The following is a 15,679-nucleotide window of genomic DNA, read 5'->3' as shown; positions in this document are numbered from 1 at the left end:
GCAAACGAGAAAATGAAATTCAAAAAGTTCGCTGGCTTTTCCTGTCTACCTGGCCAGTCATCCAAGTTCGGATTGCCATCAGAGCGGTCACAATGGGGACTGTGGGATACCGCCCGGAGGCCAATACCGTCGATTGCGCCCACACTTAACCCTAATCTCCATATTGTAATACCGATTTCCAGCACAACTCCTCTCATCAGGGAGGAGTACAGGAAACGTTTAAAAGAGCCCTTTAATCGAATAAAGGGCCTCATCTGTGTGGACGGGGCAGCGTTAATTGGGTTTAACGCGCTAAAATCGGTTTAAAATGCGTAGTGTAGGCCAGGCCACAGAAATCCATTTGGGATATTTAAGGACAGAGAAACTCATCTTTATCCTTTACTTTAGGAGGCAAAGAAAACAGTCTGTTTGATCTCTTTGATACATCCTGAACTGGTAGGAGGCTGAAATGGAGGCTATAAAGAAACTTTCTCGAACAAAGAACTGCAACCCTAAATAAGTTTAGGCTTTAAGACATGAAGAAGCATACTGGGTAAACCAATGTCCACTCTAATCCAGTATATTTGTTTCAAAACAGTGGCCAGATGTCGGTGCCCCAAAGGAGCATGAACAGAACAGGTTATCAAGTGGATCCATCCCCTGTCGCCCATTCCCAGCTTCTGGCGAAACAGAGGGCTAGGGACACCATCCGGCCCATTCCTGGCTAATAGCCATTAATGGGGACCCTATCCTCCATGAACTTATGTGATCTTTTTTGAACCCTTTTATAGTCTTGGACTGCACAACATCCTCATGCAAGAGGTTCCAACACAAGGTGGACTGTGCGTGGTGTGAAGAGATACTTCCTTTTTGTTTGTTTTAAACCTGCGCCCATTAATTGTATTGGTGACCCTAGTTCTTTGTGTTATGAAGAAGTAAATAAACATTTCCTTGTTTACTTTCTTCACACCAGTCATGATTTTATAGACCTCAGTCATATCCCCCCTTAGCCATCTCTTTTCCAAGCTGAGAAGTCCCAGTCTTATTAATCTTTCCCCTGGCAGCCATTCCATACCCCTAATCATCTGTTGCCCTTTTCTGAACCTTTTCCAATTCCAATATATCTTTTTTGAGGTTGGGCAACCACATCTGCACACACTATTCAAGATGTGGGCGTACCATGGATTTACATAGAGGCAACATATTTTCTGTCCTATTTTCTATCCCTTTCTTAATTATTCCCAGCATTGTTTTGCTTTTTTGACTGCTGCTGCACATTGAGTGGATATTTTCAGAGAACTATCCTCAATGACTCCAAAATCTTTCTTGAGTGGTAACAGCTAATTTAGACCCCATCATTTTATATGTATAGTTAGGATTATGCTTTCCAATATGCATTACTTTGCGTTTATTAACATTAAATTATTTGCCATTTTGTTGCCCAGTCACCGAGTTTTGAGGGATCCTTTTGTAGTTCTTCCCATTCTGCCTGGGTCTTAACTATCTTTTAGAAATTTTGTATCTGCAAATTTTGCTACTCATGTCAGCTGAGGCCCATGCTACTTGTTATCCTAGGTGCAGTTGTTTTAAAGGGGTGGCCTAGTGCAGGGGAATTCAGTGTATCAATCTAAAAGTATTCCTAAATCTTCCCAGTATTAGGGCTGTAGATTCTGTTGCTGACTCAGCACTTGACACGCTGTGTGACATTGTCTCTCTGCAGCTTTCCCCACCTGGGGGATGGTGAAAGAAAAGAGGATGTGAAAGTTCCATATGAAACAGTATTGCAAATGGCCTATAGCTGTTCCCAGATTCAGTTCTGTTACTTCCTGTTATCAGAGCTCAAAACCCTTTGGTATGAATCTTTTCAGCAGCTCTTTTCAAACGTAACCTAAATCTTTTGCTGTTTCAGACTCCTGGTTCGTGAATGATTTACTTAATTTCCCCTTTTAGCAAAACAGAACTGGGCACTTTTATAAGGGGGTTTACAGCTAAATTCCTCACTTGCAACCCCCCTTCAAGATGGGAAGGAATTAAACAGTACACAGATGTCAGCCTGTGTAGTACGGGGGTTCTCAAACTGGGGGTCGGGACCCCTCAGGCGATCACAAGGTTATTACATGGGGGGTCGTGAGCTGTCAACCTTCACCCCAAACCCCGCTTTGCCTCCAGCATTTATAATGGTGTTAAATATATAAAAAAGCGTTTTTAATTTATAAGGGGGGTCGTACACAGAGGTTTGGAATGTGAAAGGGGTCACCAGTTAAACAAGTTTTAGGGCCCCGGGTGTAGTGAGTATCTGAAATGCAAAGGCAGCCAATTAAATAAGAAGGGTACAAGAAAACATTTTTTTTCCCCTGAATTTCAGGAATGCAGCTTAGTTGACCACCCGTTGTACCCAAGTGGAGTGTAAAGAGACCTAAATTTAGATTAAGGTAGCTCTTTAGGGAAAACTTGCATCAAACTAGATGAGAGATGGGTATGTGTGGTTATGGCTGACTATCAGTTGGGGTTTGGGGGATCTGTTTGTGATCTGTCTGAACACGGGTATACCATCCAGTGAATTATTAGGGGTGAGAGTGCAAGACCTTGAAGGACTTAGTATGAACTGAGGGAGAACATGCACTGTGGTGTGATAGTGCTGTTCTCTAAACTTGTTAGGGAAACGTAGTTAGAGCCTAGATTTCAAACTAATCCTGCTCTGGATCTACACTGATTAGTGTGGTTGACACCTGTAGTGCCTATGGAGTCTTTGTACAAAATCTTTAGCAAGTTCAAGGCTGTTAGGATACAACCAGTATTGTAACCAGCTGCTCTGATTTGATTCTGTTTGTAATGTAGACAAACCCCAAGATTTTGACCGGTACTATGACAGTCCCTAATCCGGTGATAGACCCATGGTGTGTCTAGTCTACACTAGTGACAAAGCGGAACAAACACTCTTAATCATGGCTGGCGTCCTGTTAAACTTAATACCATTAAAACTGAGTTCTGCATGCACACTTCAGGAAGACATCTCACAATAAACATCATTGAAGTTAACAATGTTCTTGGCATTCTACAGGGCACAAATACAGCCCTTGCCCCAAAGAGCTTAACATTTGAACAGTAGCCACCCAGACTGAACACGCTCAGAAATCAGAGATGGGGAAAACATGGGTTTTTAAGTGGCTTTTTTTGAGGGAAGGGGGTGTTCAGCTGGAGAACTAAAAGTAAGGATGGTTGGCATTGCGCACACAATTTCTGTCATCTTTTTGGCTCTTAGGTGTAGGAGAGATGTGAAGATTTTGTATGAGTCTTCCTGGCGCTTTTAATTTTCTTTCAAAATGGCCAGTCTCTTAATTTCGAGCCAGAAAAATTATGGAAGTGTATTAAGAGGGAGAAGCCAATTGTTTGTCTTTCAGTAGACACAGCAGAATTCTCTCTCTTTCAACTGGCTGACCAGTTAATGGTAGCAGTTAACTGACCTTTAATTTAAAGACCTTTCAGAAATAAAATATCTTCCCTTAATGAACATGCATATATAAAACTAGCTTGGAGGGGTGGTGTGAAGTTCCCCTATTGATAAAAATGAGTTTGGAGCGCTGAAGAGGGTTGGGAAGCGAATCACAATTTAAATGTCTTCCTCCTTTGAAATTCTGTGTAGAAACTTAATCCAGTGTATACTCCCACCCCCTACACCCCAAACAGTGATCAAAACTGCCAAGCTGTGGACATTAAGTGACCCCACCTAACTTCCTCCATCAGTGCAGATAATCTGGAAACCTTAATTTAGAGGGCTGATTATAAAACAGCCAATCTGGTGCCAGCTGAATATGCTCACAATTTATTGGGGTGCATCTTTCTCATGTGTGCATGGAGGGCTTATTAGCTTTAATGGGAGTTAAGTGCTTTGAGAGATTATTCATAGCAGTCTCACCGGCAGTGCACAGTGTCTTGTTACTCCCACCTGCTGTGCCTTCTGTTCCTTCCGGTAAGATCATGCCTGCTTGCAATGAGCACCTGCTGAAGCATGTCTAGTCTGCTGTACTGTTTGTGCAGAGTATGTCCTCCCTCACAGCTTGGAACTGACTGGGCTCTCATCAGTTTCATTCAGGTAATCCCCTCCTCCATGGCTGTGGAATCTTTAATGCAAGGAAGTAGGAAAACAGCAACCCCATCCTAAATGTAAATCCCTCATCTCTTATGCAGTGAAATCTGGGTTGTCACCTGACCCAATGACCATAAAGTCTGTCTCTAAGATTTTCTCCGTTGACTATAGCCAGCTGCTGAATTGGCCAGAAAATTAGCAGTTCCGTTAGTTGTGTGTGTTAGGCAAGAAAACTGCCACTTAACCAAAATACAGGTAGCTGCTGCTTTGTTGGCATTAGGCAATTAGCCAGTATAATGCACTATTTAATTAAAACTTACCATCAGGCTTCTTTTTAATCTTCAGGTCCAAACACTTATGTTCTCTCATAGTTTAATAACACAAACAATGCAAGTGCTGTTCTGGTTCCAGTGAGACAGATTCATCTGTTAGTGCTTGTTCATGAGCTGCATATAAATTTTAAACCTATTATGCTGTTTGAAGGTCTCTGTAAGGTGAAGAGATAGCAGAGAGTCTTGATGCGCCCACACCTAGACTCATGCCGAGGGAATGCAGAGAGTGCAACACATCTTTTTTACAGGAAAAAATCCAAACAGCTATTGTGTCAAAACATGTTCCTTGCCTGTTCCCTTCCATGAGGGGGTTGTAAATGCACATTGGAGTTCACTTGAGTCCTCAGACATCCCAGTATGAATTGCAGCTTTGTACAAGTGTGAATTGAATTTAGCTGAGCCCAGTGTTTTGCTTAACTTTCAGAGCCCTCCATTTTTATGAAGTAAGGTATTCAATGAGTCATATGGCCCTAGCTGTAATAGAATAACCATTGATATAAGAGACCGTGGCAGTTTGCTGGCATGCACAGAAAACTGAAAGGTTCCTTGCATGAGGTGGACCTGATAATCTTTCCAGCTAGAGTTAAGAGCCCTGAAGTAGTTGCTTTTCTTGCACTCGTCAGGTGAATTTGTCTGTCCCACCATGTGCTTCTAAAAGCTACTGCTAAATTTAAGGAATAATCCAAAGGGGTGATGCAAAGCTAAAATGAGTAGAAGTCCAGCACCGTTGGCTAAATTCCTTGCCTAGCAAATCTAAGTCTTCTGTAACTCTGGAGATGCTAGTGATGTGCCAATATGATAAATTCTGGGATATTGTTAATAAACCAACAAGATCTGGCAGCCATCATGAATGGGAAAGAATTGACAATTTCATCTGGATATTGCCCACAACTTGCATAATGGTACAGGTAGATGGGAAGGGTGGGGCAAGGATGTTAAAGTACAGGACTCCGTGTTCCTCCTCTGGTTTTACAGTTCAGTTTAGAGGTGGTTCAGACATAGGTCTTCCTTCCGTCTGTATTTAAGATCACTGAACTTCAGATGCTGCTGGCTGAATCGCTCAGGTACCGTGATGAGTGCTCTAGAAGGGGCTATAAATGGATGAGGATAAGTACATTCATATTGTTCACAGATGTTAATACATAAAGATCAGTTCAGCTGGCTGATAAGTTATTGTGAAGACTATCCAATACTGCAGTGTAATAAAGCCAGTGCAAACATTTTCAGCCAAAATGAAGAACCAGCTCTAAAAATATAGGCTGTAGGGTTGCTGTCAGCAGATAGTCATTGGCTGAAGGTCATTTAAGAAGGCCCTCACAGCTGCCTTTAGGCAATAAGTCCTGTGTATTTCAACAGGCCATTTTAAGTGCCTTCTAGAGCATTTTAAAAAATTGTTGCCTCTGTTCCCAGCTAGGAACTAATCCCATCTTGTCTGGGACAGTGAGTTTGAAGTTGTCTGTTTTGCCTTGGTGCCAGTTCCCATTGCCATGTTACGTTTAGGGACTGAACAGAGATAGTGGGTGGTGCAGTCACTCAAGTCCTTGGAGCTTGGAAGTTAGAGAGCCTGAAATAGCAGAAAAGTGGAAGATAGTTTTGTGCAATGCAAACTTCTAGCTGCAGTAACTGAGGAAAAAATGGTGCAATTTAATCATGTTTCGTTGCAGAGGGTTACTGATTCGTCAAGGCAGTTAATTGGTTTCAGTATGAAAAACAAATGTGTAACTGCTTGGTGAGGTAACTGTGCATGTCAGGGGTAGTGAATGCCTCTCTTAGACATGTATCAGAGGGGTTGCCGTGTTAGTCTGGATCTGTAAAAAGCAGCAAAGTCCTGTGGCACCTTATAGACTAACACATATTGGAGCATGAGCTTTCATGGGTGAATACCCACTTCGTCAGACGCATGACATGGGTATTCACTCACGAAAGCTCATGCTCCAATACATCTGTTAGTCTATAAGATGCCACAGGACTCTTTGTTGCTTGTTATTAGACATGGTGATACCCAGTGCAGTGAGATTGCTCTTGTTTGCCTCTTCTGCACTTTACAGACAATATTTGCTTCTCTCATGATTAGTGTTACTGCAATGAGTAATGTAAGGCTCCCCTGTAGAATGGTAAAAGGAAATGAGAATAGCAAAGACTTCCACAGTGCCTTCTATCTAAGCATCCATAAACTCTAACCGATTGTAAGGTGACTAGGTTGTATTGTCCCCCTTTTTTTCCACAAATGGGGTAGCCCAGGCATAGAAACTGTCTTGGCCAGGGTTGCTCAGGAATCCTGGACAGAGCTGGGAATAGAATCTAGATCTCCAGAATCCCAGACCAATGTCTTACCCAGGAGATTATTTATGATCAGCTGGACACAGATTCTAGTAGCGTCTTCAGTCTCCAAGGAGCCCATGGTACGGGACCTGAGTGTGGGAATTCTTTTTCCAGCTTCTGAAACATAGATACTCATGGGGCAGTACTCAACTGGATATAATGCTATGACCCCAGCTTAGGTCAGGAAGTGGACAGCACCTTTCTAGACTAGTGCTTTAAAATAAGACTTGCAAGCAGGTTCATCTAAGTTAGTCAGCCTATTAAGTTTTCCAAAGCAGTGTTTTACACTCCTTCTAAACACTGTCACTTCACTCTGCTTTCTTTCCCTCATCGTTTAAATATTAATACATGTTCCAGAAACCTATTTACTTTGCCTAATAAGCTAACAGTGTGTTCAGAACAGATCAGGCTCTGAGGATTTTTACATTATAGAAAAACACCCTTTTTTGAATGCTTTAGCAACTGTTTATGATTTATTTGGTGTTTAGTTACAGTAGTGTTAGGAGGCATTAAGTATTCAACATCTCTGATCCTTTTGGTCTTGTCTCTTCTGCCCCTTGTTCTTCAGACATCTCTTGTGGGTAAAAATAGGCTTGCACCTGCGTGTTGATCAGGTAAATCGAACGTGTACAGTTTTAGAAGTTAGCCCTGGTGTCAAATTATTTTTAAAGGTAAAATCTCTATCCTGTAGGATGCTGTGTTGGAAGCATCCAGGTTTACTACACTGATTCTCACTGGTGGTCTTTTTTCTCAGTTAAGAACAATAGTCTAACTCTTGTGAACAAATAGTGCAGAATCATGCAGGGCATTTTAATGGCAATTACAAAGTCTCTTTTTAAAAAAACAAAACCAACCACCACTGTAAAAACATGTTGAAGTAGAACAATCCTCTGTCTCCCGCTGAAAGACGTCCTTTTATTACAGGATTACAAGCTAATTTCCTGAATTGATGGAAGTGAGGTGGGCAGCCAGTGGACATTTGTAGGCGGTACATTCTTTGCACATGCAGAATGTAGAATTACATTAATGTGATTCACAGTATGAAAGATCAGTGCAAAGTTCCTGAGAACCACACTGTGTACACAAATACCTCTTTGTCTGTAGGTGCATAAGACATTTGTATGAATGTGAGGGAGTGACTGCAGGTGTCATGTGTCTTAGGGGTCAGGCTGCAGAGCTAATACCAGAAACATCATTTTACCACTTCCAGCATATGCAGAGGGCTGACTGGAACAAACTTCTTAATACAACACCTAAAAAGCCTAGCAGAACTAGGCTGCGTTAAACAATCTGCATGAGCTCACAGCACGCAAAAATTGTTACATACTTCCTTTGTATACTAGAGAGTAGGATTCCGGTATGGCTATGAAATGCGATTGTGCTAGCAATGCTAAGAAGTTACCTTAATAGGAGTCTAAATCTGTATTTTGAGCCTTTATTATTCTAATGGCATAGTTAAAAGGGCTTCATTGCTTGTGTATCTAGCTAGTCCATGGAATGTAAATTGCCTTGCGTGCGGTATTATGCTCCCTATTCTCTATCAGTGCACTCAAGTTAAATAAAACTGGCTTCGTCTGGAAATTGGTCTTTCTGCTACCAAGTGAAATGAGTAAGGATATGGGATTTGAGACAGACGGAACTGAATGTTAACAGTCCGAAAATATTCTCAATAGTGCTGTTGCCTAAATCTCTGTCAATACCTATAGCTTAAGATAAAAGAAAATGGGATAAAGGAAAATGTTGATAAATTGGAGAGTGTACAAAAAAGGATACAAAAATGATTTGAGGACTCGATAAAATGCTTTACGGTGCGATGTAAGGCGCTCATATATTTAGCTTATGAAAAAGATTGAGAGGTGATTTGATTAGTGTATAAGTATCTGTACAGGGAGAAAATACTAGTTACTCAAGGCCTCTTTAATCTGGCAGAGAATGGCATAACAAGAACTGATGGCTGGAAGCAGACATTCAAATTAGAAATAAGCACAGTCGGGGTGATTAAGCATTGGAATGTCCTCCACAAGGAAGTGGTGGCTTCTCCATAGGTTGATGTCTTCGGACCAAGACTGGATGTCTTTCTGGAAGACACGCCTTATCCAAATACAAGTTATTGTGCTCAATAAGAGAGAACTGGGTGGAACTTTAATGGTCTGTGCTCTAGATGACTTCAGACTATATAAATAACTTAATGGTTCCTTCTGGCTTTAAGATCTCACAAAGGAATGAAAAGAACATGGAGATAATCTATAGTGACTCTCACCTTTGAATATGTATATGGGTTACTAAATGGCCAGTATATTTGTAATTTCTTTTAACACAAGTACGGATCTCTCTTGGATACACACGTAAGTACACCAAATCCTGGTAACATTTTTCACCGCATAAGAACTGCCACACTGAGTCCAACCAGTGATCCATCTAGTCTTGTATCCTGTCTTCCGACAGTGGCTAACTTCAGGCGTTTCAGAGGGAATGAACAGAACAGGCAATCATCACATCATCCATCCTGTCGCCCATACCCAGCTTCTGGCAAACAGAGGCAAGGGACACCTAGGACATGGGATTGCATCTCTGACCCTCTTGGCTGATAGCCATTGATGGACCTATCCTCCATGAACTTATGTCATTGTATTTTTTTTGTTTGTTTTGTTTTTTTAACCTCATAGTTTTGAGCTTCACAACATCCCCTGGCAATGAGTTCCACATTAACTCTGCATTGTGTGAAGAAGTACTTCCTTTTGTTTGTTTTTAAACCTTCTGCTTATTAATTTCATTGGGTGACCCCTCGTTCTTGTGTTATGTAAAGGGGTAAATAACACTTCCATACTCACTTTTTCCACACCATCATTTTGTAGACTTCTGTCATGTCCCCCATTAGTTGTCTCTTTTCCAAGCTGAAAAATCTTTTTTAATCTCTCCTCTTACTGAGAGGGAAAGGGCCCCGTAGTCTCTTGTTTTTACTAATACAGATTCAAGTTGTTTGAGAGGCCTATAATCAATGCCCCATCAGGCTTGCATATTACTAATTAAATAGTTAAAAGGTAGTCAGCATACCAGCAGAACATTGCCATTCCGTATTTTAAGAGTAGTTTAGCATAGATAAACTGTATATCTGCTTCCTATACTCAGTTTAGCAGGATAAAGGTCTATATGGAATTTCCCTAATAACCCAAGCTCGTGTATTAACAGCTTGCTTTAATCATTATGTAGTTAGGAATAAATGTTTAATTATTAAAATATAAAATCATTTATCAGCATATAAACCATCTGGCCGGAATTGGGGAAACTGGACTCAGGTCACAGGGACCCAAAATAGACCTGTCTAGCCTGCCAAATGTAACCGCAAGTAGGGGTGTCTGATTAGTCAAGGCCGCCTGATAATCAGGGGACTATCTGTGCGGAAGTAGAAAATTAAGTGCTTGCAATTTTAGGGGGTTTTGTGCCATATAAGGCAATTAATTAATTGTTTGTGCAGTGTAAGCCATATGATTAGCTGAATAAGGTATAACCAATGATTTAATGAAATACGCTAATTTGCGGTTTCAAACTATATAAGCAAAGACATAATCATGTACGGGAGGTCAGCTTAACCCTTGCTAGGGAATACGCTGGCCTCAGCTTGTGCACAAGTGTGTATGCAATAAAGGTGCCTCCGGCTGTCTGATCAAATCACAGAGGTGGTCTTCTTTTCCCCCCACAATACGGACACTGTTCCATATCCCTAATCATTTTTTGTTGCCCTTCTCTGTACCTTTTCCAATTCTAATATCTTTTTGAAGATAGGGTGACCAGAACTGGATGTAGTACTTAAGGTCTGGGCGCATCAGGGGTTTATCTTGTAGTAGTAGTAGGATATTGTCTGTCTTATCTATCCCTTTCCTAATGGTTCCTAACATTGTTAGCTTTTTTTGACTACTGCTGCATATTCAGTGGATGTTTTCAGAGAACTATCCACAATGACTCCAAGATCTTTCTTGAGTGATAACAGCTAATTTAGACCCCATCATTTCAAGCTCTCTGCTTTGTTCCCTGTTTGTTGGGACAGCAGGTTTATAGGGAGAGAAATTTCTTTGAGAACAGGACATTCACATTAAGCACTTTCAGTTTTCCTTGGGGAGAAGTTGATCAGAATATTGTGAACTCTGTTAAAAGGTGGCGCTATTAAGTATTTACTCTTAACTTCACTGAGAAGGGGCTGCAGTCTACCTAAAGTTGCAATATTAATGTGCTGGCCACTGGCCCTGTTTGGTAAGTTGAGATGTGAATTACTTTGCTTTAGGTTTTGCATAACAAATCATAATCAACTTTTGTCCTCACAGCTAGAACCTGACAAACTGGCCCTTCCTGTGAGTCCCAGCCCGCTCAGTCCTATTGCCAGTCCGAATCTGAAACCACCTGATGCCACTATCCTCACTGTGGAACCGTCTCCTTGCCAGAAAAACAAGGGCTTCTTCGTCGATGAATCGGAACCTCTTCTGCGCTGTGATTCAACTTCCAGCAGCTCCTCTCCACTCAGCCGAACAGGCTCTTTTATTACCAAAGGTAGCCAAGTCAGCACACTAGTCTGCAAGTTTAAATGTGTTTTCAGAACAATATAAAAGGCCGAAAGTGCTAACATCTGACTGTAGGAGGGGAGACTGCTTCTCTGCCGCATCCAATAAAACTAGGTAGCCAGGATATGTGGAGAAGAAATTTAGTGAGTTATTGGGAGCACATTGTCACTAGAATAAACACAATTTGACTATCAGTTGGAGAGACTATTATGAGTTGACAGTATAGACACTTGATATGAGGATTCAAGTACCAGATACCTTTGTTGTAGACTTGGTATAAAGACCTGAGTAGAAAGACAAAGTGCTTTAAAGCAGGGGTTCTCAGACTTTTGTACTGGTGACTCCTTTCACACAGCACGTCTCTGAGTGCAATTCCCCCCCCCCCACCCATCCATACGTTAAAAACACTTTTTTTAATACATTTAACACAATTATAAATGCTGGAAGCAAATCAGGGTTTGGGGTGGAGGCTAACAGCTCACAACTCCCATGTAATAACCATGCAACCCCCTAAGGGGTCCCGACCCCCAGTTTGAGAACCCCTGCTTTACAGGGACACTCAACCTAAAAAACACTCTTCTGTTAAATTTTGTCTAAGATTCCTATACATAACATCTAAGATCTCTCAGATTGGAGGTTGCTTTTTAGTGTCTTCATGGCTTCTGATCATATCCTCATTAAAGGAAAGGGATAAATTCCCACTGATGCTATTTGATGTTGCATTGGATCCAGCATTACAGTTGATTTGACTGTATTCCCTGGATATTCAGTCAATCAATTTCCTTCCCTTGGTAAAGGTTTTTCACACATGGGGGGGGGGGGAGAGAGATTTTTAAATGGGGAAAACGTGGCTATAAAACCACAAGAATTGCCAGGATTGTGCCTGAATTTATTTTAAATTTGCTGTCTTCGAAACAGACTAGGTTTCAACACAGTGATTTCCCTTGGACTTTTATTGCCCACGGCATTTGCCTCTTTCCTAGTCAGTATTAGGACATCTGACATCTGAAAGATCCCAAGGAAGGGAGACTTTCTTGCTTGAGCCTCTTCCTGGTTGCATGAATTCCAGGTTGTAATTTTTCCTTTTTTCCTTTTTCTATGGAAAAAAAAATCTTTTAAGGTCACTTGTAATTTGATGCATGACTCATTGGAACCTAACCGAAGTCATCTACAGTTGAGTACACAAAGTAATCTGACCCACTAAAATGAATGAAACCAACAGAGTGCAATACTCTCTGGCTTTTGTCCTCTCTTCTTTCCTGGTAATTTTCAATATTTGTAATAGAGCACTAGCAAATATGCTGTAGGGAACAATGCTGCTGTGGCAGAGGTTTGGATTGGGTGACTCAATAGGCTTTCTCCATCTCTAGTTTCTATGACTAACACCCACCCACGTTTTTCATGTTCTTCACAAGTTGTGACCTGCTCCCTAGAGGCAGGGAACGGGGAGGGAGCTCTCCAAGGTGTGAATTTATTTTTTAGTTGTCTCCTCTCTGGGAGAATGCTTCTCCACAAATGGTGTCTTAACCATCAATCCCTCCTTCCCTTCACAGAAAAGAAAGACACAGTGTTGCGTCAGGTGCGGTTGGACCCTTGTGACCTGCAGCCCATCTTTGACGACATGCTTCACATCCTAACTCCTGAGGAGCTCCATGTGATTGAAGAGATTCCACAGGCAGAGGATAAGCTGGACAGGCTATTTGAAATTGCTGGAGTCAAGAGCCAGGAAGCCAGCCAAACACTGCTGGACTCTGTCTATAGTCACCTTCCCGATCTATTGTAGACATTGGCCACCGCACGCTCTGAATCTTGCTAGTACGAGCTTGGCACTCATTAAAGACAAGTGACAATATGCAGGCTGGTTTTTTGTAGAATACATGGCCAGTATTTTCTTCAAGGTCGGTCTCTCTCTCTCTCTCTCTCTCGTGTTTCTGGAAGGGGCAGTTTGCAAACATTGCCCCTTTCATGCTTAACTTTCTTGCAGAATTAAAATCTTTGTTCCCTATGTCCCCTTCTGAATTTTTCTGTTTTTCATTCCAGTCAATCATTTTATGCACTTTAAAACAAAGTTCATTAAGGAAAGACCATGAATCTGGTGTAACTTACACATTGAATCTGGAATAGTTCTTAACTTGTTTTAGTTTTTGTCATATCTGTCTTCTTCCAAAGTAGCTTTCCTCTTCATAAACCTTCTTTCCCCTTGTCCCCTCTTCTCCTTGGTTGTAAATGGGGAAAACATGAGAATTGAGTTTTGTCTGTTACTCTCAAAAGCTAGTTGCATTAATTTTTTTCTTGAGCTGACTGTTTTTTTAAAAAAATGTACTATTGTATTGTTCATATTCCTTGCTGAGATTTTACTAGCACAGTTATTTATTGTATGGTTTTCACCTGGACAATGCATAAAATGCTTGATTACTTGTGCTCGTTTAAGCTAAAGCGGAAATGTTTTAAAGAAAATGAATGGCTTAATTCCTCTAGCCTTCAAGACTATAACAGTCACTTGGCCTGCAGCTGAATGTACTACATGCAACAAGGAGTATTTTGCCTTGCAACTTAGGAGATAAGCAGGCCCCATATAGATCATCTCAGTCAGCACTGGTGCTGAACTGTGGAAGGTGAGGGAGAGCCCTGGCGGTGACACTCTCCTTGTGATCATAAGACTTCCAGAGCTATGCTTTTACAGTTGTCTCTTGTTTGTTTGGGGTTTTTTTATACAGATGTTGGCTAATAAGTAAGGTTCCAGAGACCTTGCCTGGTCTTACAGTCTCTTAAATCACACTTCACTTTTTATTTAAAAAAAAAAAAAAAAAGCAAAAACAAAAAAGCAAAAACTAGAAAGGCTGTATTGTAAGAATGGTCTGATTATATTTGCAAGTGTTATGCTCCCGTAATGAACAGTCTGTAATATGCTCAGTTTGAAGAACTGTAATACGAGGATGGCATTTGCTACCTTGGGATGGGGTGAGGTTGAGGGGAGGGGAGGTTCTGATATAGAAAAATTGCCTTCCAGTGTACTAATTTATTAATAAATACTAGATGTTTGTTACTTGACGTGCTTCTGTGTTAACTTCTGTGATGCTTCACTGTGTGGGTTGGATGTCTCCTAATCACTGCTATAAATAAGGTGATTGGACTATGTTTCGGTAAGCCCTAGTTTTGATCTGGGGCATTTGAACTAGTTCTAAGAATGTAGCCTGGTTCGAAGTTCTGCGTACGTGGTCTAGGCATAATGGGTAATTGTCTTAAGTGAAACTGTTGCATTAAATTCATACCCAAAAATGCTCACATTTTCTCTTCATTTGTGTTGATGGTTTCGGATACGCAGACTGCCACAAATGTGAGGCATGGTGCCTTGTGCCAGAAAACCGCACTTTCCTCTTGAGCAAGGACCTAGCCAAGATGATCTAGGCCGCCAGGTTATGTTGCTGCACCTCTGTTTACCTGAGACTGAACGCAACTTGCCACCACTAGAGGGCTGAGTCTGGTGCAGCACATGTAGTAAACGACAAATGTACAGGTGAACACATCTGACCTAGGTAAAATGTAGCATCCTCTTTGTTCCCAGCACATTTGCAGGAGACTTCTCACCGTGTTACCCCTCAATTGTGGGAGGCATCTGTTTGTTTTTCATGTTGGCTTCTGGCTAGTAGGTGGCTACATTTTTTCAAAGGCTGAATCAAGCCATGTTAAGGAACTCTAGTATATGGACACCCCTGGTAGGTAGGGGTGTACTAAGAGAACCCAGGGTTCAGTTGGAGGAGACACACTTAGTAGATCTTAATTATAGCACCATTTTACTTTATCACCTAAATTAGGTGCTCAGTATATACATGGAGTACTTTGAAAGCAGACTATCTGAGGACTTTCCCACAGTAAGATGAATGCTGGAAAACTGGGCATCTTTCCTTTCCAGTGGTATAAACCTCCCTGTTTTTCTAACCTGATGAGCCATAGGCCTATCCAAAGTGCAGAACTGGATATTTCCCAGCTCGATCAGTATAGGATCCCTGGGGAAATGGAACAAAGAGGAAACCTTTTTTTAGGCAGCCTTTTAAAAATAGTTTAGAGCTGATCGAAGACTTGAAATGTTAAGTTGTGGGGAGATGGGTCAGTGGCCAGCGTATGCTTGTGGTAGTCAGTGTTCAATTGATCACACCGTAGTGTGTGTCAGAGCTTCAGACTAAAACATCCCCAGCTCTTTGTAGAGACAGTCTCAAGCAATTGGGTAGGACTGATTCATTCATGACCTGGAGGCACAAAGTGAAGCCCCAAAAATCCATATAAACGACACTGCCTGGCTGGAACTCTGTCATTTTATGGGGTACAGCTGATTCTGGGACCTGTAAGTCAAGTACAGATATTTGGACGTCAAAGGAGATGGGAAAGAAGTCTGCTCACCGTTTCAC

At 41.4% G+C, this 15,679-nt stretch overlaps 1 protein-coding gene across 1 annotated transcript in view; it reads left to right on the top strand.

Annotated features, from left to right (window-relative positions):
* The window catches only part of TNFRSF21 (TNF receptor superfamily member 21), a 62,305-nt gene extending 48,207 nt beyond the window's left edge, over nucleotides 1-14,098 (top strand). Inside the window, exons 5-6 of the mRNA XM_032777593.2 lie at nucleotides 11,040-11,262; nucleotides 12,827-14,098. Coding sequence (XP_032633484.1) covers nucleotides 11,040-11,262; nucleotides 12,827-13,056 — 453 coding nt within the window. The 3' untranslated portion in view covers nucleotides 13,057-14,098. The remainder of the gene's footprint in view (nucleotides 1-11,039; nucleotides 11,263-12,826) is intronic.
* The last annotated feature ends 1,581 nt before the right edge of the window (nucleotides 14,099-15,679 follow it).

Source organism: Chelonoidis abingdonii, chromosome 3, assembly GCF_003597395.2.
Source record: "Chelonoidis abingdonii isolate Lonesome George chromosome 3, CheloAbing_2.0, whole genome shotgun sequence".
Classification (NCBI taxonomy): Eukaryota; Metazoa; Chordata; order Testudines; family Testudinidae; genus Chelonoidis; species Chelonoidis abingdonii.
This window is presented reverse-complemented; position numbering and strand designations above follow the sequence as displayed.